Source organism: Nicotiana sylvestris, chromosome 3, assembly GCF_000393655.2.
Source record: "Nicotiana sylvestris chromosome 3, ASM39365v2, whole genome shotgun sequence".
NCBI lineage: Eukaryota > Viridiplantae > Streptophyta > Magnoliopsida > Solanales > Solanaceae > Nicotiana > Nicotiana sylvestris.
This window is the reverse complement of record NC_091059.1, coordinates 178,323,512-178,350,472: the sequence shown is the minus strand read 5'-3', so window position 1 is coordinate 178,350,472 and position 26,961 is coordinate 178,323,512. Positions and strand designations below refer to the sequence as shown.

At 38.6% G+C, this 26,961-nt stretch overlaps 2 protein-coding genes across 2 annotated transcripts; one reads left to right on the top strand and one right to left on the bottom strand.

The window, feature by feature from the left end:
• The first annotated feature begins 8,014 nt into the window (after window positions 1-8,014).
• On the top strand, window positions 8,015-9,614 carry LOC104225732 (uncharacterized). Its single transcript, XM_009777593.2, has 2 exons — window positions 8,015-8,105; window positions 8,433-9,614. The coding sequence occupies exons 1-2, from the start codon at window positions 8,052-8,054 to the stop codon at window positions 9,375-9,377; spliced, it is 999 nt and encodes a 332-aa protein (XP_009775895.1). The 5' UTR covers window positions 8,015-8,051; the 3' UTR covers window positions 9,378-9,614.
• A 969-nt stretch (window positions 9,615-10,583) lies between these two features.
• Window positions 10,584-19,096, bottom strand: LOC104225730 (DDT domain-containing protein DDR4). Its single transcript, XM_009777592.2, has 12 exons — window positions 18,274-19,096; window positions 18,080-18,190; window positions 16,327-16,413; window positions 16,210-16,247; window positions 16,031-16,112; window positions 14,733-14,839; window positions 14,425-14,581; window positions 12,512-12,604; window positions 12,292-12,415; window positions 12,172-12,214; window positions 11,895-12,083; window positions 10,584-11,819 (listed from the first exon to the last, which is right to left on the bottom strand). Exons 1-12 carry the CDS (start codon window positions 18,757-18,759, stop codon window positions 11,075-11,077), a joined length of 2,262 nt encoding a protein of 753 aa, XP_009775894.1. The 5' UTR covers window positions 18,760-19,096; the 3' UTR covers window positions 10,584-11,074.
• Between the last annotated feature and the right edge of the window lie 7,865 nt (window positions 19,097-26,961).

Below are 26,961 nucleotides of genomic sequence, written 5' to 3'. Positions count from 1 at the left end.
TATTGTCTATCCGTTGGGATAAAAGTTGAACATCCTGTAGCTTATGTTCATACTCAAAATGGCCTTGCAGAGTCATTTATTAAACGCCTGCAATTGATAGCAAGATCACTACTTATGAAAACAAAATTGCCCACTACTGCTTGGGGCCATGCTATCTTGCATGCAACATCACTTATCTGTCTCAGTCCGACACATTATAATAAATATTCTCCGTCACAATTAGTTTTTGGTCATGAACCAAATATTGTCCATCTACGAATTTTCGGATGTGCTGTATATGTGCCAGTAGCACCACCACAACGTAGTAAGATGGGACCACAAAGAAGGATCGGAATATATGTTGGGTTTGAATCACTGTCACACCTCCTTTTTACACGCACCTACCCCGAGGGATAAAAGCACAAGGGAGTTTTTCCAATTTAAGTGACAATATTCGAAATGGGATTATTCAATTATTTCAGAGTCGCCACTTGGGATATGTTTGATTTTTTGGTGTCCCAAGTCACCGGTTTATCTTAAATCCCAATTCGAGGAAAATATTTGACTTTCCAAATGAAGTCTGCGAACCAGAAATTCTAAGTAAGAAATTCTATTGACCTGAGGTAAGGTGTTAGACACCCCCGGATCCCGTGGTTCAAGCACGGTCGCTTAAATTATTGTAATGGCTTAAATATCTGATTTTAATACATGTTCAAAACTATAATGCAATTTTAATTATTTACCGCTTTATTATTATTTTTTAAAGATATTGCAACGTTGTGGAAACGCGTCTCGAACTACGTCGCAATCAATGCACCCGCGGTTGTTGACACATTTCGACTCCGTTAAGATTTGAATTTAGGTCACATAAATATGCACCCGAGTTTAGGGACGTAATTTATTAAAGACGCGTCCTAAAGAGACTAGCGTATTGTTATTTTTGGGGAAGCACCATAGAGTTCACTAAACGGCCGATCCCGAAGTCTATCCAATTATTATGTCTTTTATCGAGGGCCCCGCAACTTGTGATTCTCTGGCGAGGCACGCCTCATTTTATTTTAAAGGATCGTCCTATAGTAACTATGTTTTTCTATTTCCGTCCATCTCTAAAATAAAATAAGAAAAGTACCTAATTTATTTACATGCTTGCGGGTTATTATAGTTAAGTTTCGAATACGATTCGTTAATTCTGAAAATGATGCAATAAGGGCGATCCGTTTGCCATTTATTGGGCCCAAGTCCAACGTATATGGGGTAAAACTGGACCCGGGCCATCCTTAATCCAATAGGGTCTAGTTAATGGTTTCTACACATATTCATAGCTTGCAAAAAATGGTGTCATTTTATTAACATGTTTCTGCAAATTTAAAGTGGCATTCTACTGGAATGAAAGAACTTGGAAATCTAACTTTTTTTTTTAATCCTAAACCATTTACATGCATGAAATTAACTAATGTTATCTTAATTAAACAATGTTCCTATCAGTTTCAGAAACAGGCCATTCGTTCAATGAGATAACTATTGAATGTTTAAGAATAATATAAATGGCCTAACATGCTTTTGATATATACTATTTAACAAATAATACTGAAGTAACAGAACAGGAATTACTTATACCATCAATCCTTCTAACTAAGCATACATGGGCAGTTTTCTCACTAAACTAATACAAAAGGCATGTCCAGTTATACATAAACAAACACCTACATGATTCTTATGAAAGAGGTATTCTAATGTACATACAAACAAGTAGACAATTATAATGAATTTAAAACTTCAACTCTTTATTTCTTTGTATTCATGCTTCAAGTTTCAACCTACAAGAACCAATGTATCAATTTTGTGTACCTGGTATTTGGAAAGCAAAGAGAAGAAGAGGAAAATCAGTGCAGAAAACAGCAGTAGCATACACAACCACGCAGCAGTACAACAACAACCAATAAACCAGTAGCCAGCAATAGCAGAAGTCCTAGGAGGGATTAAAACCAAGCAGGAAAACCCATGAACTCAATGCAATAAGTATTCCACCAACAGAAACCCAGGGAATACTAAACTAAAACCCAACAGTACCAAAATGAAACACAGACAGATGCAGGGAAACAATAGTTTCTGATTTGTCAAACACTCAAGAGAAAATAGCCTGAAACTCTTAATGTAAAAGTTCAGCCTTAAACTTTATCTTTCTGGAAAATTATCTCTCCTCCCTCTCTCAAACTCTTCTTCCTTTTATTTTAGTTCCCTTTTCCACTCTTTTTTTTTTGAAATTTCTGTCTCTCTAATTCTCACTCTCTCCCCCTCCTTTAAAATCAGTCCCCAACACCCTTTTTATACAAATCTGCCCTTCCTTTCAACTTACTGCCCGACCCTTTTCCTTATTCAAATCAGAATTTTCCACTATAATTCCACTAAGGAAAGCTTTTCCTTAAATTCAGCCCCTCCCACTCCCTTTGGTTCCCCATTAGTGTATTAATTAATACCCCACTAACAAAGTACTAACACTAAAATATAATCCTAACTATTTCATTCCTAAATCACCCCTAAAACCCCTTAATATTACTGCCTATCAGCTGTATTAAAACTTTTAATTCTGAAATTTGTTCCAGCTAACAAAGATTTGAAAACTAAATATGACTAACAGCTATAACCAAACTTATTGACAGCTAAATGACTAAGGTCGAATCCCAATTGAAACAAACTGAACTGAATTTAAATCAACACACAGAACTTAACAGAATCATTTAAACTGAAATTGAAACATTGAATCAATATGCACATGAATGCAGGTAACATGAATGCAGGTTCATTGTCAGCCTAATGACAATGCCCTGAAACTAAGTGTATACACAACAAACATTTGACGAACTTATTGATTTAACAAACAAGAACGAATTAATCGACGAAAACTAATTAACCGATTACCTACAACAAATGATAACAATCAATCTGAAAATAGATAATCAGGCAATTTCAATCGGCATTGACAGGAACAGGGGTTTATAATAAAACAACTAATCGACGAACTTAGTCGAATCGATTACACACATTGTAACTCATAACAATTACAGCAAACAGAAGCAATGCCAGAATTGGACCAAATAAAAAGGTCTAGTGGAGATGAGAAGATGAATTCAAAAAGCATGAGAAATCAATAAAACTAAACTAAACAGATACATAGATAGAAAAATCATAAATACAGAATAAAGGAAAAAGAAAAATACCTCAGAACCTCAGAACTATACGGACCCTGGCTCGAACTCGGATTTGGACATTTTGAGGTCGAACAGACCTTAGTCGAAGTGTTCTCAACTAAGAACACTTTGATTAAGGTCAATTAAACCCCAAATCCTCACTTAATTTGGACGTATTCCATGATTTGGAATTTCTAGGGTTCCGTTTTTTTCGATTTAGGGTTCGAACATTTCTAGGCAGATTTGAAGGGAACCAGTGGTGGTTTAGGGGTGAGAGAGGTCTGGGGGTCACCTGGTATGAATTTGGAACGGATCGGGGTAGGTTCATTTTTGGCTCGAATCTTCAAACGAAGATTCGAGGAGTTCCAGGAAGATTCGAAGCCAACGGGTACTGGATCTGTAATGAGGGTGGTCAGATGGCTTAGGGGTGTTAATTTGGTAGTCATCGGAACAAGTGAGGTCTCAGACGGACTCTTTGATTGAAGATTCGAGACATTGGGTATGGATTCGAGGGAAACTATTATCAGATCTGGAAAGAGGATGTCATGGGGAAGCTATGGTGTAATTTTGGGGTCGTTTGGACCACCGAAACTGCCGTGAGGCGATTTCAGGTGGGCGGTGCACGGTGGCTAGAGGCGGCAAACATGTCTGGTCTCTGAAGATCAGAGACGAAAGGTGGAATGGGGGGTATGGCTTTGGGGGTGTGGGGTAAGGATTTGGGCTTATATACAGAGGGGTTGTTTCGATCTTAGCCGTTAGATCAATTAAGATCAACGACCAAGATCAAGGGGGTTAAACTATACGGTGTCATTTTGGTTAAACAAGGGGGTTTGGGTCGGTCTCAGATGGGAGTGGGTCGGGTCATGAAGGAAGGCCTGGGAGCCATTAGATCAAAAGCGATGAACGGTCCTGATCAAACACACCTAAAACGGCGTCGTTTCAATTATGCATGGGCTGAACTGGACCGTTTGATTGAAACAAATCAACGGTCCAGATTTGAGACTCAGAAACGATGTCGTTCGAGTCTTCTGAGGGACTGGCTGAAATGGACCGGGTCTTTTGAATGTTTGGGCCTCATTTTTTGGTCTAAAATTTTGGCCCAAATCTAATTGGCCCTATATTTTTAACTTTTTTCATTTTCTTCTTTTAATTAACAATTTAAACACAATTCCTAATTAAATTGTAAAATCAAAAATAAAACTACACAAATATTAATTAACACTTACAAAAATTAGCACACAGATTAAGACCTTAAAAAAATCACACAATGACAACAAATAGAATAAAACGCATATTTTTATGATTTTCCTTTTAGAGCCAATTAATGGTTTAATTAATTCCTAAATGCATAATTAAATCCTAAATATGTATTTTTTATTTTTTTGTATTTTTCAATTAACTACAACAAGGTAAACATTTACGGACAAAAACACAAATAATTATCCAAAAATGTCACACAAATCCTAAAAATTGTACACCAAGAGAATTTTGTTTTATTTTTGATTTCTTTTGGAGTAGTTTTCGTGAAGCAAAAATCACGTGCTCACAATCACCCTCTATTATTCTCTATCTTGAACCATTGACAGGAGATTTATTTACTGCTCGATTTGCAGATTGTCGGTTTGATAAAACAAATTTTCCACAATTAGGGGGAGAGAAAAAGGAAATCAAAAGAGAAATTGTGTGGAAAATTTTATCATTATCTCACTTTGATCCCCGTACCCCTATATGTAATCAGGAGGTCCAGAAGATCATCCATTTACAGAATATAGTAAATCAAATGACAGACGCATTTACTGATTTGAAAAGGATAACTAAGTCACATATCCCAGCAGAGAATGTGCCTATCCGAATTGATGTCCCAGTAGGACCATCTACTAGCATGAGAGATAGTGAACCTAAAGCACGCCTGAAACGTGGTAGGCCTTTGGGTTCTAAGGATCGAAATCTTCGAAAAAGAAAATCGACAAATGATCAAAACGATACTATAAAGGGATCTCCTAAAGAGACCCAAAATCTGATTAGTTTTGAGATTCCTGAAGAAATCAATGAACCCGAAGCTCATGTGAGTGAGGAACTTTTAATAAGTTCGATCGGTGATGAGATTAATTTAAATCGATCTGAAATAGTGGTGGATAATATTTTTGCATAATGTTGCACTTAATATTATGCAAGATAGTGAGGATCTTGAACCTCGATCTGTCGAAGAATGTCGACAAAGATCTGATTGGCCAAAATGGCAAGAGGCAATTCAATCGGAATTGAAGTCACTTGCTAAAAGAGAGGTCTTTGGACCAGTAGTCCAAACACCTGCTGGTATAAAACCAGTTGGTCATAAATGGGTTTTTGTGCGAAAAAGGAATGATAAAAATGAAGTTGAAAGATACAAAGCTCGCCTTGTTGCACAAGGATTCTCACAACGACCTGGAGTCGATTTTGATGAAACATATTCACCTGTTATGGATGCCATAACATTTCGATATCTCATCAGTTTAGCACTACATGAAAAGCTTGAAATACATCTAATGGATGTAGTTACAGCTTATCTGTACGGTTCACTTGATAATGAAATTTATATGAAAATCCCTGAAGGATTTAAAATGCCTGAAGCAAAATCTCAGGAAATGTATTCAATCAGATTACAAAGATCTTTGTACGGTTTAAAGCAATCTGGGCGCATGTGGTATAATCGCCTTAGTGAATATTTGCTGAAAGAAGGTTACATAAATGATGTTATTTGTCCATGTATTTTTATAAAGAAAATGGCATCAGAATTTGTTATACTTGCTGTTTATGTTGATGACATAAATCTTGTTGGAACTCCAGAAGAGCTCCAAAAGGCAATTGAATATCTTAAGAAAGAATTTGAGATGAAAGATCTTGGAAAGACAAAACTTTATCTTGGTCTGCAAATTGAACATTTAGCAGACGGGATCTTTATCCATCAATCTGCCTATACAGAAAGGGTCTTAAAACGCTTTTACATGGACAAAACGCACCCATTGAGTACACCAATGGTTGTTCGATCACTTGAAGTGAATAAGGATTTGTTCCGATCTCCAGAAGACCTCCAGAAGAGGACGAGGAACTCCTTGGTCCCGAAGTACCCTATCTCAGTGCAATTGGTGCACTAATGTATCTTGCTAATGCTACAAGGCCTGACATAGCATTTTCTGTTAATTTACTAGCAAGATATAGTTCTTCTCCTACACGGAGACATTGGAACGGGATTAAGCATATATTGCGATATTTAAAGGGAACTCTTGATATGGGTTTGTTTTATGCTAACAAAGATAGTGCAGACCTTGTTGGTTATGCAGATGCAGGTTATTTATCTGATCCCCATAAAGCTCGATCTCAAACCGGCTACGTATTTACATATGGAGGTACTATCATATCATGGCGCTCCACAAAGCAATCTATTGTTGCTACTTCTTCAAATCACGCTGAGATAATAGCTATTCATGAAGCAAGTAGGGAATGCGTATGGTTGAGATCAATAATTCATTTTATTCGAGAAAAATGTGGTTTGGAATGTGAGAAAAGACCCACAATTTTATACGAAGACAATGCTGCATGCATAGCCCAATTGAAGGGAGGATTTATAAAAGGAGATAGAACGAAGCACATTTCACCAAAATTATTCTACACACACGATCTTCAGAAAAGTGGTGACATTGATGTGCAACAAATCCGTTCAAGTGATAATCCAGCAGATTTATTCACTAAATCTTTGCCAACTTCAACTTTTGAGAAGATGGTATACAAGATTGGAATGCGGAGACTCAAATATTTGAAACAAGGTTTTCATCAGGGGGAGTAAAATACGCGATGCACTCTTTTTCCCTTACTAAGGTTTTTTCCCATGGGGTTTTCCTTATAAGGTTTTTAATGAGGCACCTAGCAATGCGTCTTACTAAATATGTGTACTCTTTTTCCTTCACTGGGATTTTTTCCCACGTGGTTTTTCCTAGTAAGGTTTTCGTGAGGCACATTATCTTTTAATGAACATCCAAGGGGGAGTGTTATAAATATATTATATTATGGATGTTCATTTAGTACTCCGTTGTAAATAAGCTTCTTCAATCCATATGGGACTCCACCATAAATATGTTTATCTATTTAGTACTCTATTGGAAATAAGCTTCCTGAAGAAGCTTATCATTTCGGTACCCGGTATCCATACCGGGTATAATAAGTTTATCTTTTTAGTACCTAGTTATGGATAAACATTACCCCGGTAGAAGATTATCCATACCAGGTATAATAAGCTTATCCTTTCAGTATCCGGTTATAGATAAATATTACCCCCGGTAGAAGATTATCCATATCGGGTATAATAAGTTTATCCTTTTAGTACTCCGTTATAAATAAACAGTGCTTTCAGTAGAAGATTATCCATATCTGATATAGTAACAGCTTACACAACAGCTTTCTTTCTTCTATAAATAGAAGAAATTTCAGTTCATTATGTACATCAATTTGAATTCGAATAATATAACAGTTTCTCTCTGTACTTGTCTTTACTTTACGGTCTTTATTTTATAATTTATTTAATAAGAGTTGCGTAAATATTGAGTGGATTAAGCTACTTTGAAATGGTAAAAGTGTTCCGAAATGCCTTAGCTGCTAACAATGACAAGCTGCAGTTAGAAAAAATGTTTCTAGTATTAAGACAACTATTTCACTTAGTATTAGTTTGTAGTAGAAACGTGGAAAGTAGTTTGTGCTAAAAAAGCAACACGTGTCATTAGCATGAGCGTACGTGGCCTTAAACCGTTTCACCCTTCCATCAGTATATTTATAACTTCATCGACATTATCTTAACTTCCAGTTTCTCAACTCAGTCGGTCGTTGCACCTTTCCAAGAACAAAATTTCTGCCATGGGACAAGGCGAGGAATCGAAGACCAGAAATGAACCCAGCGTTGAAGTTCAGGTACACGTCTACCTTTGACTGATTTTTCATTATGTAGTTGCAAATATGTCCACAAGTTCATGATATAAAAAAAAAGTAGTATGAAGTATCAAATGCAAGGTCCGGTTTCGAAAAAGTGTCACACACACTGTGATGTACACAGGATATCCTTAGTCAAGCATCAGTTGACTTATTTCACGGGTCTTAACTCGAAATCTATAGCTATCAGCCTAGTTGATTCATGGTTCGGAATCGGAATCGTGACTTCTACATTACACCTAGATAACTTTACTTAGCAAGTTCAAAGTTCACGACATATGGATGATTAATATCCAAAATTAAATGCAGGAAAGAGGAGAAATATTTTTCTTTTACCGACCAAAAGTCGGCAAAGAAGAAGCACATGACCCCAACGATGTCCAACGCTTGTACATCGTTCTCCGTCCAGAGTCCGGCGAACATTCCGTCGAAGTCAAGCAAGATCCTCATTCCGGCAAGGAAGGTGAAGAGCTCGGTTCTCATACAGACCCCGAAAAACCCAGCCGCGACATTTCCTCTGATAAGGAACATTCCGGCGGTGAGGGTGGACATGGAACAGAAGAAGTTAACATTGAGAAGCAACATTTGCTCCGGTTCATTGTAATGGGCCGGAAAAGTCTCCCGGATCCTAGTAAGAAAACAGGGCACCGACCATATTGGGGTTTCGTGGAAATGGTGACAACGAAAATAGACGATGTAAAAGCAGCTCTCAAGGGCGAAGAATATGACACGTCAACCAGAGGACACCGTGTAGTAGCACCAGCTAGAGCTGTAGGAGAAGGAATATATCGAATTCTGAGGCACAATCCGGGGAAGAGAATGCATACTCATTTGGTTTACAAGCTTGAATTTCCAGCAGAGGATGAGAAAAACGAACCACAGGAGGAGCTGAACATAAAGAGGGAAGGGTCATTTCTGATTCAGATCAAGAATCCGGATTTACATGGAAGTGGAAAAACACAGTTTAGGGGACTTCAGAACAAGAGGAAGGCGACATTTCCAGCACATTTACAAGGTGAATTTGGGCAGCTGAGATACCATCCAGCGGATCCTCCAGATTTCTTGAACTATGAAGGATGTGAGTTTCTGCTGATATCAGCATCTGATGATATAGAAGAGGAGTTGGGGTTGGAACTGAAGACAGAAACTGAAGGAGAAGAAGAAGCAGAACATGATCCGTCTTGTTCGGATTTGGTGAAGACTTTTGGTGAAACTGCTTCTATCCGTGCCCTTCTTAGAGGCACTTGGGTTTGATCAACGTGGAAGCCAGAAGGTGTTTTAGCTCTTAGTTGTGTAGATGTAGTCTTAGATGTAGAAGGGTGCCCTGTAAATGGTAGGATGTAATTAGTAACAATGTTTCTGAACTACTTTTTTTTTTTTAAACTGTCAATTAGGATGTTTGTCGAGTTCTACTGGGTTTACTAGTTTGTCTTCCTTGTATTTTATAGGAGGATTCCTTATTCTGCAAATACTTACAAGCTAACACGTGTTTTGCAATTTATGTTCCTGGCTAGTTATGTTTCACTCCTATGTTTTAGTTGGCCTTGTCACGAGCAAAGCATAAACTTTGCAAAACTTCACAATTTTTTATCTTTAGCTGTCAATTACCTTAGTCCGTGCTCTTATTATTGCATGTACTTGTTATTTAATGTGGTACAGTGTATGGAATTAAACAGTAGCGGTGCTAAATAAAGCGCTTAATTTCTAGGGTTGCAACTGCTTAGTTTATCTTGTAATATTGGTTATTTGTTGAAATATATACAGCACGTCTTAAAAAGATACCCCTTAATACAAAAGAAAAGGGTAGTGGTAATCACCCTAAGAGGTGCAAAAAACCTTGTAATGGTATCATTGGAACACCACATCACAAGAAAACCTCTATGGCTAACGACATCTTTAAATCTGAATCAGATCTTTTAGCACCAAGACAGCCCTAATTCGCATTTTTTTTTAACTTGGAGTCGTTATAAAACGTATTAACTGAGAGCAAATAAACGTCTTAACAACAAATTACGTCGACAAATTGGATCCAGCTCTTACTAGAAGTGAAGAATGAATATGCACATTGAGCTCTCCGACCATAGTTTTGAGGGCTTCAAGGTACTCGAAAACAATTACCTGGCTTGTGGGCGGATCCCTTGTTGAAATGTTACTGAAGAGATACAGAGACCGGACATTCTTATATTGTCCAGAACCTGATGCCCAAATCTTGGAAAGAAGATGCATAGAAATCCTTCTGAAAGATAGTAGAAGCTCTCAACTCAAACAAACAGATGAACTGATAAAGGCCATAAAGGAATCACAAGACAAGGATTCAAGAGAAGTAGACAAACATTCGCCTGAAACTAAAGAAACTGCACAACACTTTGCAGGGAAAAATAGACAGTAGCCATAACGTAGAAAGTTTTAAGTCACCACTGTATTTGACATTACTGGTGCTCCGGCGTGGGACTTATAAGATTCTCAAACTGCTTTTGTAGCACAAACTCAAAATTGGAGAACATTACCGGGACAAGCATTACAAACTTCCTGGAATTCAGTCATACTATCAGCAGGCTCAACATCCAAACTGAGCGACTGCGGAGAGAAATGATACCAGGCACCTCACTAAATTAATGATTCTAAACATCTAGAAGTGATATTTCTGTTACAGTATTAGTTATAATGTTATTGTACAGCGAACAAGAAAGAGAACTCTTCTCCAAATTCCCCCACCATTTTTCATAGGTGAATGTAGAAATGCTAAAAAATTGACTACTCAATCTACATAATTTTCTCAGTTCTGATTAAGCTCCCCTTGGTATAAACTAACTGCGTCACAGTTGCCAAAATTCACCAGGGGGAAACTCCTTGCTTCCATCGTGGAGCGGACCCAAAAAATTCCAGAGTTAACTATCAGATAATCAGCCTGCAAGACCAAACTACAAGCAACAGGATCTCAGAGTAAAACATCAAAAGTCATCTGGACCATCATCTTTCATCACTGAATTGGGACCATCGTCAAATCCAGAACCTGGGGCAAGCTCATTAAGATCAAGAAAGCGCCTTTTCCTTCCACTTTCAACATCATCTTGATCTGGACTGCTTGTTCTCTTTGGTACATTGTTTTGATCTGCTGCTGCCATCTCAGATGGTACATCAACAGGTTGCTCAGCTTTCACCTCCTGATTGTCATAGTTTTCCTCTGTGTTTTCACTTCCCATCGAGAACTCAGCATTATCACTTGCATCATATTGCTCTTCGGATCCATTTGACTTCTCAGGTTTCATTGACTCGGGCTCAGATTCTGACAGCTCTAAATGGCTATAATTGATACGGTTTCTGGTTGCCCTGTTACTGCGTCTTAAACCTGACTGAAGGTTGCCCACTGACCTCAACTTGGTTTCTCTTCTTGTACGACCTGGCAGTTTCTTAAATCTCCGTGGCTCATCGCTCTCATCACTGGCACTTAGGGAATCTGCTTCATCTTCATCCTCCTCTTCTTCATCTTCAGGATTTTCTTCATCCCAGTGGTACTCATCATCTCCTTCCGAGCTACTTGACACCTTCCGATGCTTCCGTGTCCTTAAATATTCTTCATCATATACTGCTTCACCCATTATATCATCATCACTGTCAAGATCTGCCTCATTTTCAGATATTGCTTCAACAAACTCTGATGCAGAATAGCGTTGGGGTCTCTGCCTCCTACGATTGCTGCATGTAAGAAGAGTACCAGTTAGTCATTGAAGGAAAGAACCAAAGAGATCTCAAAACACACGGAGCAAGTACCTTCGATCTAATAGTTCATCTTCATTGTCTTCGTCATATTCATCGTATTCAGGTGATTTAGGAGAACGCACTCTGAAAGACACATGTTGAGACAAGTGTGTAGGACTACCCAATCTACCATTTGTAGAAGTTTCATGCTTTGTAGCAGCTTCTCTCCTCAAAGTAGGTTCTGGGGATGGTGGATTCTTCCTGAAAGGAGTCAGGAAAGAACAAACATGTCAGCATATTACAAAAGACACGGACGGGGAGAGACTTTCCAATAGAAAATCATCCTTACTTGGTTAGCTTGATAGCCTCATTAATTGACCGATCGTAATCATCTGTGCAATACCCAATGTCCAATTAGACGCCAAATACTTGACCATCACACAAGCAGGACCAAATAAAATGCACTTACCAAATGTGTAGGTCACAGGCTTCCTACCCCGCAAGGCGCGTCCCCCACCAAGACCATCCATATTTAGCATGTTATCAAGCATCAATGCCTGTCTATGTTGTTTCTTCAGCAATTTCTCTTTCCTCTGCACAAAACACAATCTCAGTACCGGTAGTCCCATAATATGAAGTCAATGAAAAACAGAACAGCGCAGAGCTTGGGACAATGAATCATAGATTACCTTGTGGACCCTCTCAACCTCAGGAAGCATGTCATTTTTCAACTTCTTTCCAACAGAAGCCTCTGTTCTATTTTTACTCGAGAATAGCTTCTCCTGTAGTCACAATGAAGGGAATTCACAAAGAGGTGATAGCGCTTAACCTCTAAACAAAAGGTGGTTACAACTTTCAAATTGCTTCATTTTAGCAAGGAGCTCAATTCCCACTAGTTACAATCTTTATTATTCAAAAAAACAATTAGTAGGGAGCGAAAATTTTGAAATGGAAATTGCAAGGTTCATCTGAAAAGCTTACTAATTCAAATCAAACCGTTTTCAACCTGCTGTTAGCTAAACATAGCTCAACCATGAAGTGAAATAGGACAGTTAATCATTCAGACTACAATTATCAAAAAAGAAATGCCTTTTGACCCAGATTTAAGTTGACAAGTAATCAAGGCAGTTAAATAAAGGATAAAAACCCAACCAACCACATTTTCAAATAAAAATAATCTTTTAGGAATAGGAAAAAAAGATGTACTCGTGTAGAGTTGATTACCAGACCACCAAAGATGATTTCCGTGGATGCAACTGCTCTTTGTTAGAAGTTTTATTTGCTTACCTTATGCGTTTTGTATTTCCCATTATTTCTTCTTTTCTTTGTTTTAAAATCTCAATAGTTCTTTAAGCCTTCCCTAGTTTGTTTATGCCCTTTTCTTGGTGCCAATTCTTGATAAATCTGAAAAATCCAAAAGTTGCTTGCCTGTTTTTTCTCTTTTTTTACCCGGTGAAGAATGCTGTTTGTCATCTTTTGAGTGTGTAAAAATATGGAAGCAAGTTAAGCATCATGATGCATTTGTTTTCCTATATTCATTGGTCAGAGCTAAAAAGTTCGAAACAAACATCTGAGTATAATAATATTTTTCTGTGATGAGTTTGCTTGATTAATAGTATTAACCTAACTATCTCTCTTCCATCAGAGAGTTCTTGTAGACAAACTCATATTTATTGTTTCATGAATTTATATGAACTTATCTCTTTTTTTTTTACAGAAAGCAAGGTAAATCTCAATAAGTTTATGTTCTTATCAAGAACAAAAAAAAATCATGATAATTTTGTGATTTCATCTAATTTATAGTTATTAGTCTGAAGATCAAGGGTTAGATGGAATGTGGTGAGACAAAGTTCTTTTTAATTTACAAACAAAGATGTGATGAGGCAGAGTAGTCCTTTAAACCCTTCTTGGGCACCTAGTACTGGATAATATACATACTTATGTAGCTGTCTCTGGATTTTATGTCTAACCCTTCTGAAGTTTTTAATTTTTAATGTCATTTGAGGTCCCAATAAAAAAAAAAAAAAAAAGAATGCAGCACTCTCAAAATATGCTATATGCACCAGCTCAATCATCTCATTGAGGGTAAAATGAGAAGTTTAAAATGTTTCTAAAAATAGAAAGGTGTCATTCTTTTTGGGACAAACTAAAAAGAAAAGACGTATCAAAATAATTTGGGACAGATGGAGAGTCAGATTCACAATTTCAAAAGTTAACGAATTTGACAATTTGAAAAATTATAAAAGTTGTATAAAGTAATAATACTAGTCAAATAGTGTACATTTTGAGATGCCCCAAAATCAAACAATTGGAGTATAAATTTAAAGAGAGGGAGTATATGATAGGAGAGCAAAGAGCGAAATTCCAGAGCAAGGGACTACCTTTAATCAGATACCAAAACCGCAATAGATTAAGCATGATTGTGGAACTCAAACATCTTCAGATCCTTTTAAGGACATTAATACTAACGAATCCAGGACCTTAGTATCCTATAATTCTTCTCAAAGCATTGGTGTACAGACGCAGGAGATTGTGACAATCATTTTTAAGAATTATAACATAATGGATTGAATATAAGCAACAGGCCATGATAAGAACTTACCGAAACATCCCCGAATTCATCGAAATTAGTTGCAACAGTTTCCCACTGGTAACATGAGTGAGGTATTGCCGGAACATTCTTGCCCTTTCCTTTCTTGACTTCAACCTTTCTAATCTCTCGGTACAATCGATGCCCAATGATAGGATCATCCTCATACCTGTAAATGAAGTTAAAAGCAAACAGACTTTTCCAGTGAACAACATCGACCATACAAAAATATCTATTCTCCAAAAAGTGCTATGAGAACCTATAAACAGTATTACGTAATATCTAAGAAAAATGGAAGTATTGCGAGTGAAGTTATCTACCAGTACGAAATTCCATGAGAATCACCGCCAATACGTTCTTTTCGGAAAAGTGAAAGGCGAACACCTTGTTTCAAGGAGTCGTCTATGTAGTTACGAATATCTTCTTGCTGCAAAATAACCAACCATATTGGGACCTCAAATGACATTAAAAATTAAAAACTTCAGAAGGGTTAGACATAAAATCCAGAGACAGCTACATAAGTATGTATATTATCCAGTACTAGGTGCCCAAGAAGGGTTTAAAGGACTACTCTGCCTCATCACATCTTTGTTTATAAATTAAAAAGAACTTTGTCTCACCACATTCCATCTAACCCTTGATCTTCAGACTAATATGCTTTTTTATACTTCTCTTTTCCTATTGATGGAAGAAAATTACATGTGGTGGACCAACCTCTATCATTTGGGGCAATAATGTGCTGCATTAGAAGATTCCAAAACCAGATATTTGAATCTCATTGAAGATCACTTAGACCACATTATGAAAAATAGGCTAAAGGTATATTAACAATCACCCAGCTTAACCGTTTTGGTAAATTGAAGTGCCTGCTTCTCTTCCTTTTCTTCTTTTGAGAATAAATGCTCTATTATAAAGGCCATAGATGCCTGTATGATGCAGGAAAGTCCTGTTTACTCAAGTTTTCTTCTTTTTCCTCCTCTTTTCTCTGCTTTTTTTTTTTTTGGGGGGGGGGGGGTTTGCAAACACGGCCCCATATAGTGAAAATAAACTTAATCCTAGAAGAGATCTAACATAACTTAGACACATCTAGTAAATGGAGAAGAGTCACCACTTGAAAGAGGACAAGGATGAACTTCCAAAACTATTATACCCTTCATTTTATGAGATGTACCAAATGCCTGAGAATACTTCTAAGGCAACTACGTCCTCAATCAACAATGGCAGTCCAATTTCACAAATCAAGAGTCAAACAGAATCTAGCTCTGCCTAAGATGATAACTTATATTTTTTTGGTTGATTGCAATGGGAAAGATTGCACGTTCAGGTATATTCATATAGTTTATAAATACCTAAATTAAAGAACCAAATAAAGTCTGATTCAACTCTGATAACTCAGTAGCTATTTTCTTATCTTTTCTGGATAAGCTCCTATAAACCAAGTCAAACCGAACCACTGAGAATGCCACAAATATCATTTAAGAAATCCTTAGCCTTCAAGAATTGATTCTCAAATATAATAAGTGGCTAGTCACAAACCTGTCTCTGAGACCAAGTGAGCTTGGAATTAACACAGCAGGTGGCAAGAATTAAGGTAAAATAAAATTTAGATGCAAAATACCTCAACACGAATATCACATAGTGCTTTCAAAATCACCACCCGGACTGCAGGATCTAGTGCATTATAAGCTTCAATTTCAGCCCTGAAAATTCAAAGGGGCTTGTCAACATGCATAAACTTTTTTGATAAGTACATACACAAACCAAATGCACTTCAAGAACAAAATATATCTAACTCACCCATGTGACGCAACTATAGGTAGTTCCCCTTCAGCAACCTGCAGAAATTTATCAGTTAGTTATTTAAAAATATGTACAACTAAAGCTCACTTCAGTTTGTTCAAAAGGCTAAGTTACCCAATGCCACCAATCTCTTAATTTCCTGCACAAAACCGTAATCCATGTATTGTGTCCAAGTGCCACTCGGGTAACTGGTGGAATTGCCTACAGAGATGGGGAAAAGAAATAGAAATGAGAAAATAGAAAAACCTTAAATTGATAGAATTTCAACGTAAGAGCATTTTAAGCAAATCCAGTCACAAAAACGTTAGTCTAATTACTGCGGTGAAAATGTGTGTACACATGTACCAGTGGTGATTCAAATCATCAAAATATGTGAAAATGTGTGTTAAATCACTGAAATATTAGAAGCAATGCTTTGATATAAAGCTCAAGGAAAGCAAAATTATATCTCTGAAATGCCCTCCCTATAGAGCATAAAATTCAGTTAGACGAAAGCATCAAAAGACCAGTCTCCTTAACCATTAAATGTTAATGTTAAGCTCAAGGACAATAAGAATGGGGGTATAACATGGAGGCAAAGATCGTATGCCTAGTTAAAATGTTTGATTTGAATGCGGACTTTTGTTATCTGTCATGCATGGGATGGATTGGCAGTCAACTTTGAAAAGCTAAATCTTTCTCATGAGTTATGTTCACCCCAAATGCAATCCATCTTTCTTTTGATTGTTCCTCCAAAGGTATCATATTTACTTGGAAGCAAATAGGAATCCCTCCCTCGGACACTTGCTCTGTCACGCACGAATTACCAATTCAAAACCCCTCAAACACTACACCTTCCTCAAAAGAGTTAAGTTTAACCTGATTGAACAGGGCACAAGAGTAGCAAACAGCTGTATGCACACAAGACAGAATTTCTCCATCACGAGTAGCACCACACATGTACGGTTTCCTCTTTCGATTATGTGAAAATCAGCAGGACATATGCCCAACTCCTCTTTGGGTTCTAACCTCTACGTCGTACAAAGGCTAGTAAGCCATAAGGCCACTAACATGGTCTACCAAGAAGTCACGAAGGGATCCGGATCAGCAAAGTACTGCTATGATGTTCCAATCAAGGTTTTCACCCATCAGTTTTTAAAAAATCTTAATCACTACTATGGACAATCAAAACTGGATGACACTAATGCTCATTTAATCATAACAAAAAAAGATCACCATTGTCTACCTCTACTTAAGATACAACATCTAATGAAGTAAGCCCCATGCTTTCCTCAAACCTAATAATGCATTTTAGGCACCGAGTCCCATCCCTATCTTGAAGTGGGTGGTTCTCTACCTAATGCTAACTTCAAACCAAACTGCATATTTCAAGGTATAGCTGCATTGGTATGCATGTAAAAAGTAGCTCTAAGGTTAATCCTACGTGTTTCATGAGAAACATTTTCATATTCCAGGACTTTGCGATATATATAATCGCAAATCAGTATTTCTCTATACAAATAGTCCTCCAAGTAGTTCCATGACCCTTCTAACAGCATTAAAGGTTAAAAGGTGCAAACTTTGCAGACATCCTCACTTCCAATGAAGAGAAAGACACAGGAGAGCAGAGAATTCTAGTTTAAAAAGTGGGGCACAAACTCTTTTTCTGATTTCAAGCAACAGATAATGCAAGTCAACTTTCCAGAGTAAAATCTAAAGGTTCACAAATACAAAAAACAATTACACTTTGTATAAGGAGTCACCGCAGCACCAAAGAACACTAGAGTTAAGTAGGAATCATCAAATACTAAGTGAATGCAGCACCAAATTTGAGTATGTAAAAGCTCAAATTGCACCAAAAGCAATGAATTAAGACGAAATCACCAACCTTTAGCAATGGCATATGTATATCACCAAGTGTGTCATTTGGAGTAATTAATGCTGTTTCAAATTCCTCCGCTGAGAACTCCACTCTAATATTCAGCAAAGGCCTAAAAACCTAAAACCCCACAAGAAAAGTAAGTATTTTTATCCCCAAAAATTGCACACATATAACATAAAGTTATAAACTTTAAGACATACATTCAAGAAATTCAATATGGAAGCTAACTGCCACATGGACCGCAGGTTCCACCGTGGCAACTGCGAAGGCTCGGGCTCTCCCACAAGCTGTGTGATAATCTTGCTGCATTGTTGCCTCGACGAAGAAGGCGACCCGCCTTCTTCGCCTTCCTCATCATCATTATCACCTTCTAGAAACTTCTCCTCCCCGTCCTCCTCCTCCCTCAATAACCTAGCCGCTAACCTTTCTTTCCTAACTCCAGACTTTTTCTTCCTCACTGCAGCAGCAGCCTCCGCCTCCGCCGCTGCTGCGGCCTGTAACCTCGCCGCTGCCCTTTTCGTACACTCCCTCGCCGGCCTCTCTCGCCGGACAACTATATTATTATTACTACTACTGTTATTAGCATTACTATTACTATTACTGTTGTTATAGTTGTTTTCAGCTTTGTTTTCCGAGTGGGTATTGTTTGTATCGTGTTGGATCGAGGAGGGCTGTGGGTCGGACATGATAGTGAGGGGGATCGGAGAAGGGATTGTCTAGGGAGGGTTTACAGGTGGAGATCGTGGGGTTGCATTGAACAAAAGTTGGGGTTTTGGCCAAGAAAATTTTGAAATATTATCGACAGCTGCAATATCTAGGAAGAGGTTCCTGCTACTGCTACTGTAAAAAAAGGAAAGCATCATCCAAGAAAATGGAACATGGGTAATAATCTTGAAATAATGATGGGTAATAATAAGAAAAAAGATTTGAGCTTTGGTGTGTTTAGTTCTTGTGGGTGTGTGAAATTGTGTGTTGTTTTTGGGGAGAGGGAAAGAGAAAATTATGGGGGAAGAGGGAGGAGAAAGAGAATTTAGGGATATCTGGAAAAATATTTTTGGGGGTAAAGGGAAAGAGTGGCGTGGGATTTGGTGACTGGAACGGTGAATTTGGATTAAATTAGGACTAGAACGGTGAATTTAGGAACTTTTCGGAATTGGAATTTGTGAATGTATTTAACAACATTGGTTCAGGGCAAGGGTTTTCCCGAAACCGGAAGAATGAAGGATATTCAGAACGACGCCGTGCAATTACGTTGATTTATATTTGACAGAAAAAATGTTCGGTCAACTGAATGAAGTATGGGAAAAGGGACAAGAGTTGGCAAATTTTTGAAACCTTTAAAAGAAAAGAAAAATAGGAGAGTAGGATTGTTCCCTATAATGTTACATACAAAGAGGTGGGGGAAGACCAAAAATCCCTGACCACATGGAGATTCTGTTGATCATTATAGAAGCTATTGATCATTATAGAAGCTAGATTAAGTAATTTATGTTAATTGTGTTTAAGTATTTATGTATCGTTAAAATTAAAATACAACATAAACTACTTCTATTATTTCTCTAACCTTGTGTTTCCATCATTTTGCAATATTATTAAGGCAGTACCATGAGCATTCGCAATACTATGCCCGGAAAAGAGCCCTTGAACCTCTATGCTCTTTAGAATGAGATTTTGGGTCTTTTCTGTATCTATCATTTCATTATCAATGCATCTTAAAAGTGAAGTACTATTTTGTGAAGATATCTATCTAATGCTATGTATAAAATATGTGACAAAAGCGAGTTTATTGATCGATTATATTATATAGGTCCAAGTTAGGGGGCCGACTCCCACGATTTTTCTTAATAGATCCGCAATTACATCGAGATTCCTTTACTAGCAATGAAGAGTTAATACAAACCGATAAATCTTTCAAACATCATGGGTGATCATCTAAAGTATTCATTTTGGCTAATATTAGGTGATCTGCAGTTCTACACCTACATGACTAAATAACTAAAATTATAACAAATGTATTTTACAAATTATACAAAAAGAATAAATCTATCACATATAACTTGTATTAAAATAATGCAATACTTTTACTCTCGCCACGAAAATAGTAAGAACAGTAGATGCACAAATTCAGAAGTTAGGATAAGTTATGTAATCATGTAATGTAATCCACTTATTTATGTTTTTCAGAATGCAGGGAGCTACTGAAAGTTTGAACTACATGTGCACTAACATTTGCGAGTTTTGGAAGTAATACCATTAGATGGGCATTGTTATTATTAAAGTCTTTTGTGATTTTTTCACTTAATTGTATACACACAACACAACACATGTATTAGCAAGGGAACGATCACCGCACATTTGGAGTCCATATAGCCTTTGAGCATTTGGTGGCTTTTTCCCCCTAGTGTTTAATGAATCAATTTATTTTAATACGAGCCAAACCTAAAAATGTAAAACTCAAGTGAGCCAGACTGCCAGAGGGAAAAATAAATGAACGGATTAACTTCTTACCATGTACGGGTGCGTTTTGAGAGTTTGACATGTTTTAACCGGAAAATAAAAATATTTGACAAGAACAAGCGTGAAATAATGTGTATTATCAGAATCAACACTGAACAATCACTATTATCCTTAGCCCCACGGTGGGCGCCAAACTGTTTACCCTAAAATTCGAGTAACAATTAAACTTGTATTGTGGTTTTAAGATATGTGATTTGTTTCAACGCCAATTGATAAGCAAGGGATTAAATAGATGAATTAAAGAATAAAGTAGGTCAAACCAGTGTGTAAGCTAAATCTCGACATCGACGTGTGATAGTCTTGAGATATGATGATGGCAATAAATGATAAAACAACTCTAAAGAGCAGTAAGTGAAATAGCAAGAGAATAATATGCGTATATTTTCTTATCAGTGAACAATGGGTTACAAATGAATGGGACCCTCCTTTATATAATAGGGGAGTCCTAAATAAGGTACACTTCTAATTACAGTAGGAAATCATATTTGACAGTTGTCTAACCGCCGAAAACCAATCCATTCCGAAATTTATGCCATGATCTCTGGCCCATTGCGGGTGTCTCGCTCTTTCCGTTACTGAATCATAACGGTATCATCTCGAAGCATGCCTTCTTCCGACCTCGGTAAATGATATCGACCTCGACATTGAAAAGGAGCTTCGACCTCGAGCTCAACGTCCTGGCCTTCCGACATAGTATCATTTTTTCCATCGAAGAACGAAATAGGGTAACCTCGATTTATACCGTATATAACTCTCTTTATGAATGACGATGGTCTTGGATTTCACGCGGAAAACGACAATGTAACTGCTCCAGGAGCTGGGGTGCTACCGGTTAACCTCGGGGGAGTACAGGTTGTCGATCCAGTCGATGTCAGTTCGCACATTGCTTTGAATGCGAACTTAGGCGCGGACCCCGAAAGGAGTGTGCGCAGGAAAGGTCGATCTGGTGGCTAAGGAACACAGGGCGTAGGAGACGGGGGAGTTAGTCTCCAGGTAATATTCGAGATGTTATAGGCCCAGCATACCTCCATTTCTCAGCTTCAAAGTCAACATAAAACTTCGAGTGTGGTCGAGCCGGAAATCACTCGCCGTACCTAGCCAGTGCTAGAGAGGTCTAAATGTAACGAATCAAGGATTGATCCTGCAATAATGAAAATGCTCGAGGACCTCACCAAAAGAATTGAGTCAGGAGAGAAGAAAATTAAAGATAATGATAAAAAAGTGAAAACATATAACTCCCAAGTTGATAAGATACCGGGGGAACCCCCGATCCTAAAGGGTTTGGATTCGAAAAAGTTCGTGCAGAAACCTTTTCCTCAGAGTGCGACTCCGAAGCTCATTCCTAAGAAATCTGTAAGCCGGATATACCTAGATACAATGGGACAACCGATCCTAATGAACATATCACTTCGTATATGTGCGGAATAAAGGGAAATGACTTAGAAGATGATGAGATCGAGTCCGTTTTGTTGAAATTTTTTGGGAAAACTTCATCAAAGGGAGCAATGATTTGGTATCACAACCTTCCACCAAATTCCATCGACTCATTTTCCATGTTAGCAAATTCTTTCGTGAAGGCACATGTTGGGGCCATAAAGGTCGCAACAAGAAAATCGGACGTTTTCAAGATAAGACAAAGGGATAACGAAATGTTGAGGAAGTTCGTATCCCGATTTCAAATGGAACGCTTGGAGTTTCCACCGGTCACAGATGATTGGTCCGTTCAACCTTTCACCCAAGGGTTGAACGAGCAGAGTTCAATAGCATCACGACAGTTGAAACAAAATTTGGTCGAGTATCCAGCTGTAACTTGCGCAAATGTGCACAATCGATATCAATCGAAGATCAGGGTCGAGGACGACCAATCAGGAGCCCCTTCCGGTTCAGTACATCCAAATAGGTTGGTAGTTAAAACCCCGAGAGACATCGACACGGAGCCAAGGTCGAAGAGAGAACGGTATCAACCATATACCGCAGATCGAAGGAACAATGGTTTGGGACGCAATCCCTCCCGGAATGATCGAAGAAGCAATCGAGGGCAGAATTCTTGGGGACTTATGAACAAAAGTGGTTTTGATAAGCATGCCGATCCCGTGGATGCACCTCGGTTATTGGAGTATAACTTTAGTATTGATGCCTCGGGCATTATATTGGCAATTGGAAGGATCAAAGATACTAGGTGGCCCAGACCCATACCGACCGATCCTTCCCAAAGAAACCCAAATTTAATGTGCAAGTATCATGGCACGCATGGTCACAAAATCGAAGATTGCAGGCAACTAAGGGAAGAGGTAGCCCGTCTATTCAATGAAGGTCACCTTCAAGAATTTCTCAGCGATCGAGCTAAAAATCATTTCAGAGAAAGGGACGCTAACAGGAAAAATGAACAGGAGGAACCCCATTATGTCAGTCATATGATCATCGGTGGGGTCGATGTTCCACAATGACCCATATTCAAACGTACTAAGGTTTCAATCACTAGGGAAAAACAAACCCGAGATTATGTGCCCGAAGACTCCTTATCATTCAATGACGAAGAAGCAGAAGGCATTTCTCAGCCACGCAACGACACTCTGGTAATTTCTATCTTACTAAATAAAGTTTGAGTTAAGCGTGTTTTAGTGGATCTAGGTAGCTCAGCGAATATCATCTTATCGAGGGTCGAGGAGCAACTCGGCCTACAAGATCAAATCGTGCACGAAGCTCGAGTCTTGAACGACTTCAACATGGCTAGTGAAACAACTAAAGGGGAGATTATTTTACCGGTGAACGTAGCTGGAACCATTCAAGATACCAAATTCCACGTGATCGAGGGCGACATGAGGTATAATGCGCTACTCGGGAGGCCTTGGATCTACAATATGAGGGCATCCCCCTCGACTCTCAACCAAATGATGAAATTTCCGACAACGAATGGTGTAAAAATAGTATACGGGGAGCAGCATGCCGCAAAAGAAATATTTGCAGTCGATGAGGTAACACCGATATCAACACTATCAACTTCGGAAAGGTCGAGCATCAAAGGTAACACAGGAAGCCAAATAGCAATCACAGTCACCAATCTCGACCGAATCGGGAAAGCAGGAGATAGAAGAGGAAGAAGGGGATTTTCTGACCCATCGGACCTTTATTGTTCCCGAAGACTCCGACGCTAACAAAATCAACGGTCGAAGAGCTAGAACAGATCATACTGATCGAGTACCGTCCCGAGCGAAAGGTATACCTGGGAATGAGGTTAACCCCTCAGGAAAAATCCTATTCAATTTTTATTGATAACATGGATTGTTTTGCTTGGTCCCTTTTAGACATGATAGGGATCCCACTGGAGATAACAACGCATCAACTAAACCTTGACCCCAGGTTCAAATTGGTGAAACAAAAGAGATGGCCCCAGTCCGAGGTAAATCAAGCGTTCATAAAGGACGAGGTAACTAAACTTCTCAAAATAGGGTCCATTCGGGAAGTAAAATATCCCGAATGGCTAACCAATATAGTCGTAGTCCCTAAAAAAGGGAACAAACATAGAATGTGTGTAGACTATAAGGATTTAAACAAGGCATGCCTCAAAGATTCTTTGCCACTGTCTAACATCAATCGCATGATCGACCCATGGCTGGCCATGAGATCCTTACCTTTCTCGATGCCTACTCCGGGTACAATCAAATTCAAATAAACCCGAAAGACCAGGAAAAGACTTCATTTATCACCAAATATGGGACATATTGTTATAATGTAATGCTCTTCGGGCTAAAAAAATACAGGAGCTACTTACCAACACCTAGTAAATAAAATGTTCGAAGAACAAATAGGCAAGTCAATGGAAGTTTATATTGACGACATACTAGTTAAGTCCCTGAGCACAGAGGACCATTTAGATCATTTGCAGGAAACGTTTGAGATTTTGAGGAAATATAACATGAAAATCAATCCCGAGAAATGTGCTTTCAGGGTCGGTTCAGGCAAATTCCTGGGCTTTATAGTGTCGAACCGGGGGATCGAGGTCAACCCTGATAAAATTAAGGCCATCAAAGACATCACCGTCGTGGCAGTATAAAGGCTGTGCAGAGGCTAATTGGACGGATAGCTGCTCTAGGACGATTCATCGCGAGGTCGTCGGATCGAAGCCACAGATTTTTCTCTTAGCTAAAAAAAATGATTTCACCTGGACCCCAGAGTGCCAACAAGCATTAGAGGAATTAAAGAGATACCTATCAAGCCCACCACTGCTTCACACTCCAAAGGAAAATGAAAAACTTTACTTGTACTTGACGGTATCAGAAATTTGCGGTAAGTGGTGTCCTAGTTCGAGAAGATCAAGGTACGTAATTTCCCGTTTATTATGTAACTCGAACCCTAGGGGAAGCGGAAACTAGATATCCACACTTAGAGAAATTGGCACTTGCACTGATAAGCGCTTCTAGAAAGTTAAAAACATATTTTCAATGTCATCTTATATGTGTGCTAACCATTTACCCACTTTGTAATATTTTGCACAATTCCGAATTATCAGGCCGATTGGCCAAATGGGCCTTCGAACTTAGTGGGTACAATATTGAGTATCAACCCCGACCGGCCATCAAGTCTCAAATTTTAGCAGACTTCGTGGCCGACTTCACGTCAACCCTCATACTTGAAGTTGAAAAGGAACTCTTTTTGAAATCGGGCACATCAATGGGGGTATGGACCCTTTTAACGGACGATGCTTCCAATGTGAAGGGATCCAGGCTAGGCATCATTTTGAAGCCGCCCACAGGTAGCACTATTAGGCAGTCTATCAAAACTTCTAGGTTGACTAACAATGAGGCCGAGTACGAGGCCATGATTGCAGGTCTCGAGCTAGCTAATAGCTTGGGAGCAGAAGTCATTGAATCCAAGTGTGACTCTTTATTGGTGGTGAATCAAGTAAACAAAAGTTTCAAAGTTCGAGAGGATAGAATGCAAAGGTATTTGGACAAGCTACATGTAACTTTGTACCACTTTAAGGAGTGGACTTTAGACTATGTACCTCGAGAACAAAATAGTGAGGCTGATGCACTTGCAAATTTGGGGTCATCGGTCGAGGAAGATGAGATCATCCTGAGGACTATCGTCCAACTATCAAGATTTGTGATCGAGGAAGGTCATGTCGAGATAAACTCTACAAGCTTGACCTGGGATTAGAGGAATAAATATATTGAATACTTGAAGAACGAAAAGCTCCCATCGGACCCTAAAGAGTCGAGGGCCATACGAACCAAAGTTGCTCGATTCACATTGGATGAAGATGGAACGTTATACATAAGGACATTTGATGGACCATTGGCAATACATTTAGGACCAGGAGACACTGATTATGTTTTACGAGAGGTCCATGAAGGCACTTGTGGGAACCACTCTGGCGCTGAATCTTTGATTTACAAAATCATTAGAGCAGGGTACTACTGGGACAGCATGGAAAAAGCACTAAGGTTTTGTTCGAAAATGTGATAAATGTCAAAGGTTTGCACCGATGATCCACCTGCCCGGAGAATAACTTCATTCAGTTCTGTCCCCATAGCCATTCATGAAATGGGAGATCAATATTTTTGGCCCTCTGCCATTGGCTCCAGGTAAAACTAAATTCATTTTGTTTATGACAGACTACTTTTCTAAATGGGTGAAGCACAGGCCTTTGAGAAGGTCAAAGAAAAATAAGTTATAGACTTCATCTAGGATCACATCGTGTGCCGATTCAGGATACCTGCCGAAATCGTATGCTACAACGGAAAGCAATTCATCGACAACAAGGTAACGAGGGTTCTTAAAGAACATAAAATAAAAAGGATCTTATCGACGCCGTATCACCCAAGTGGGAACGGACAAGCCGAATCAACGAACAAGACTCATTCAAAACTTAAAGAAAAGGTTGAATGATGCTAAGGGGAAATAGAGAGAAATTCTACCCGAAGTCCTTTAGGCGTATCGAACAACATCAAAGTCCAGCACGGGGGTAGCCCCGTTCTCCTTAGTATATGGCTCTGAGGCCTTGATTCCAATCAAGGTCGGTAAACCTAGCACTAGATTTTGACATACAACGGAGGAGTCAAACCACGAGGCTATGAATACTAGCCTCGAACTATTGGATGAAAAACGAGAAGCTGCACTTGTTCGGATCGTTGTACAAAATCAAAAAATCAAGAGATATTATAATAGAAGAGCCAACCTTCGCCACTTCGGAATCGGGGACTTAGGTCTAAGGAAAGTCACCCTCAATACTCGAGAACCAAACGAAGGGAAACTAGGCCCAAATTGGGAAGGACCGTATCGGGTCCTCGGTATCATCGGAAAGGGATCCTACAAACTTGGCAGAATGGACGACGAACAATTGCCAAACAATTGGAATGTATCACTCC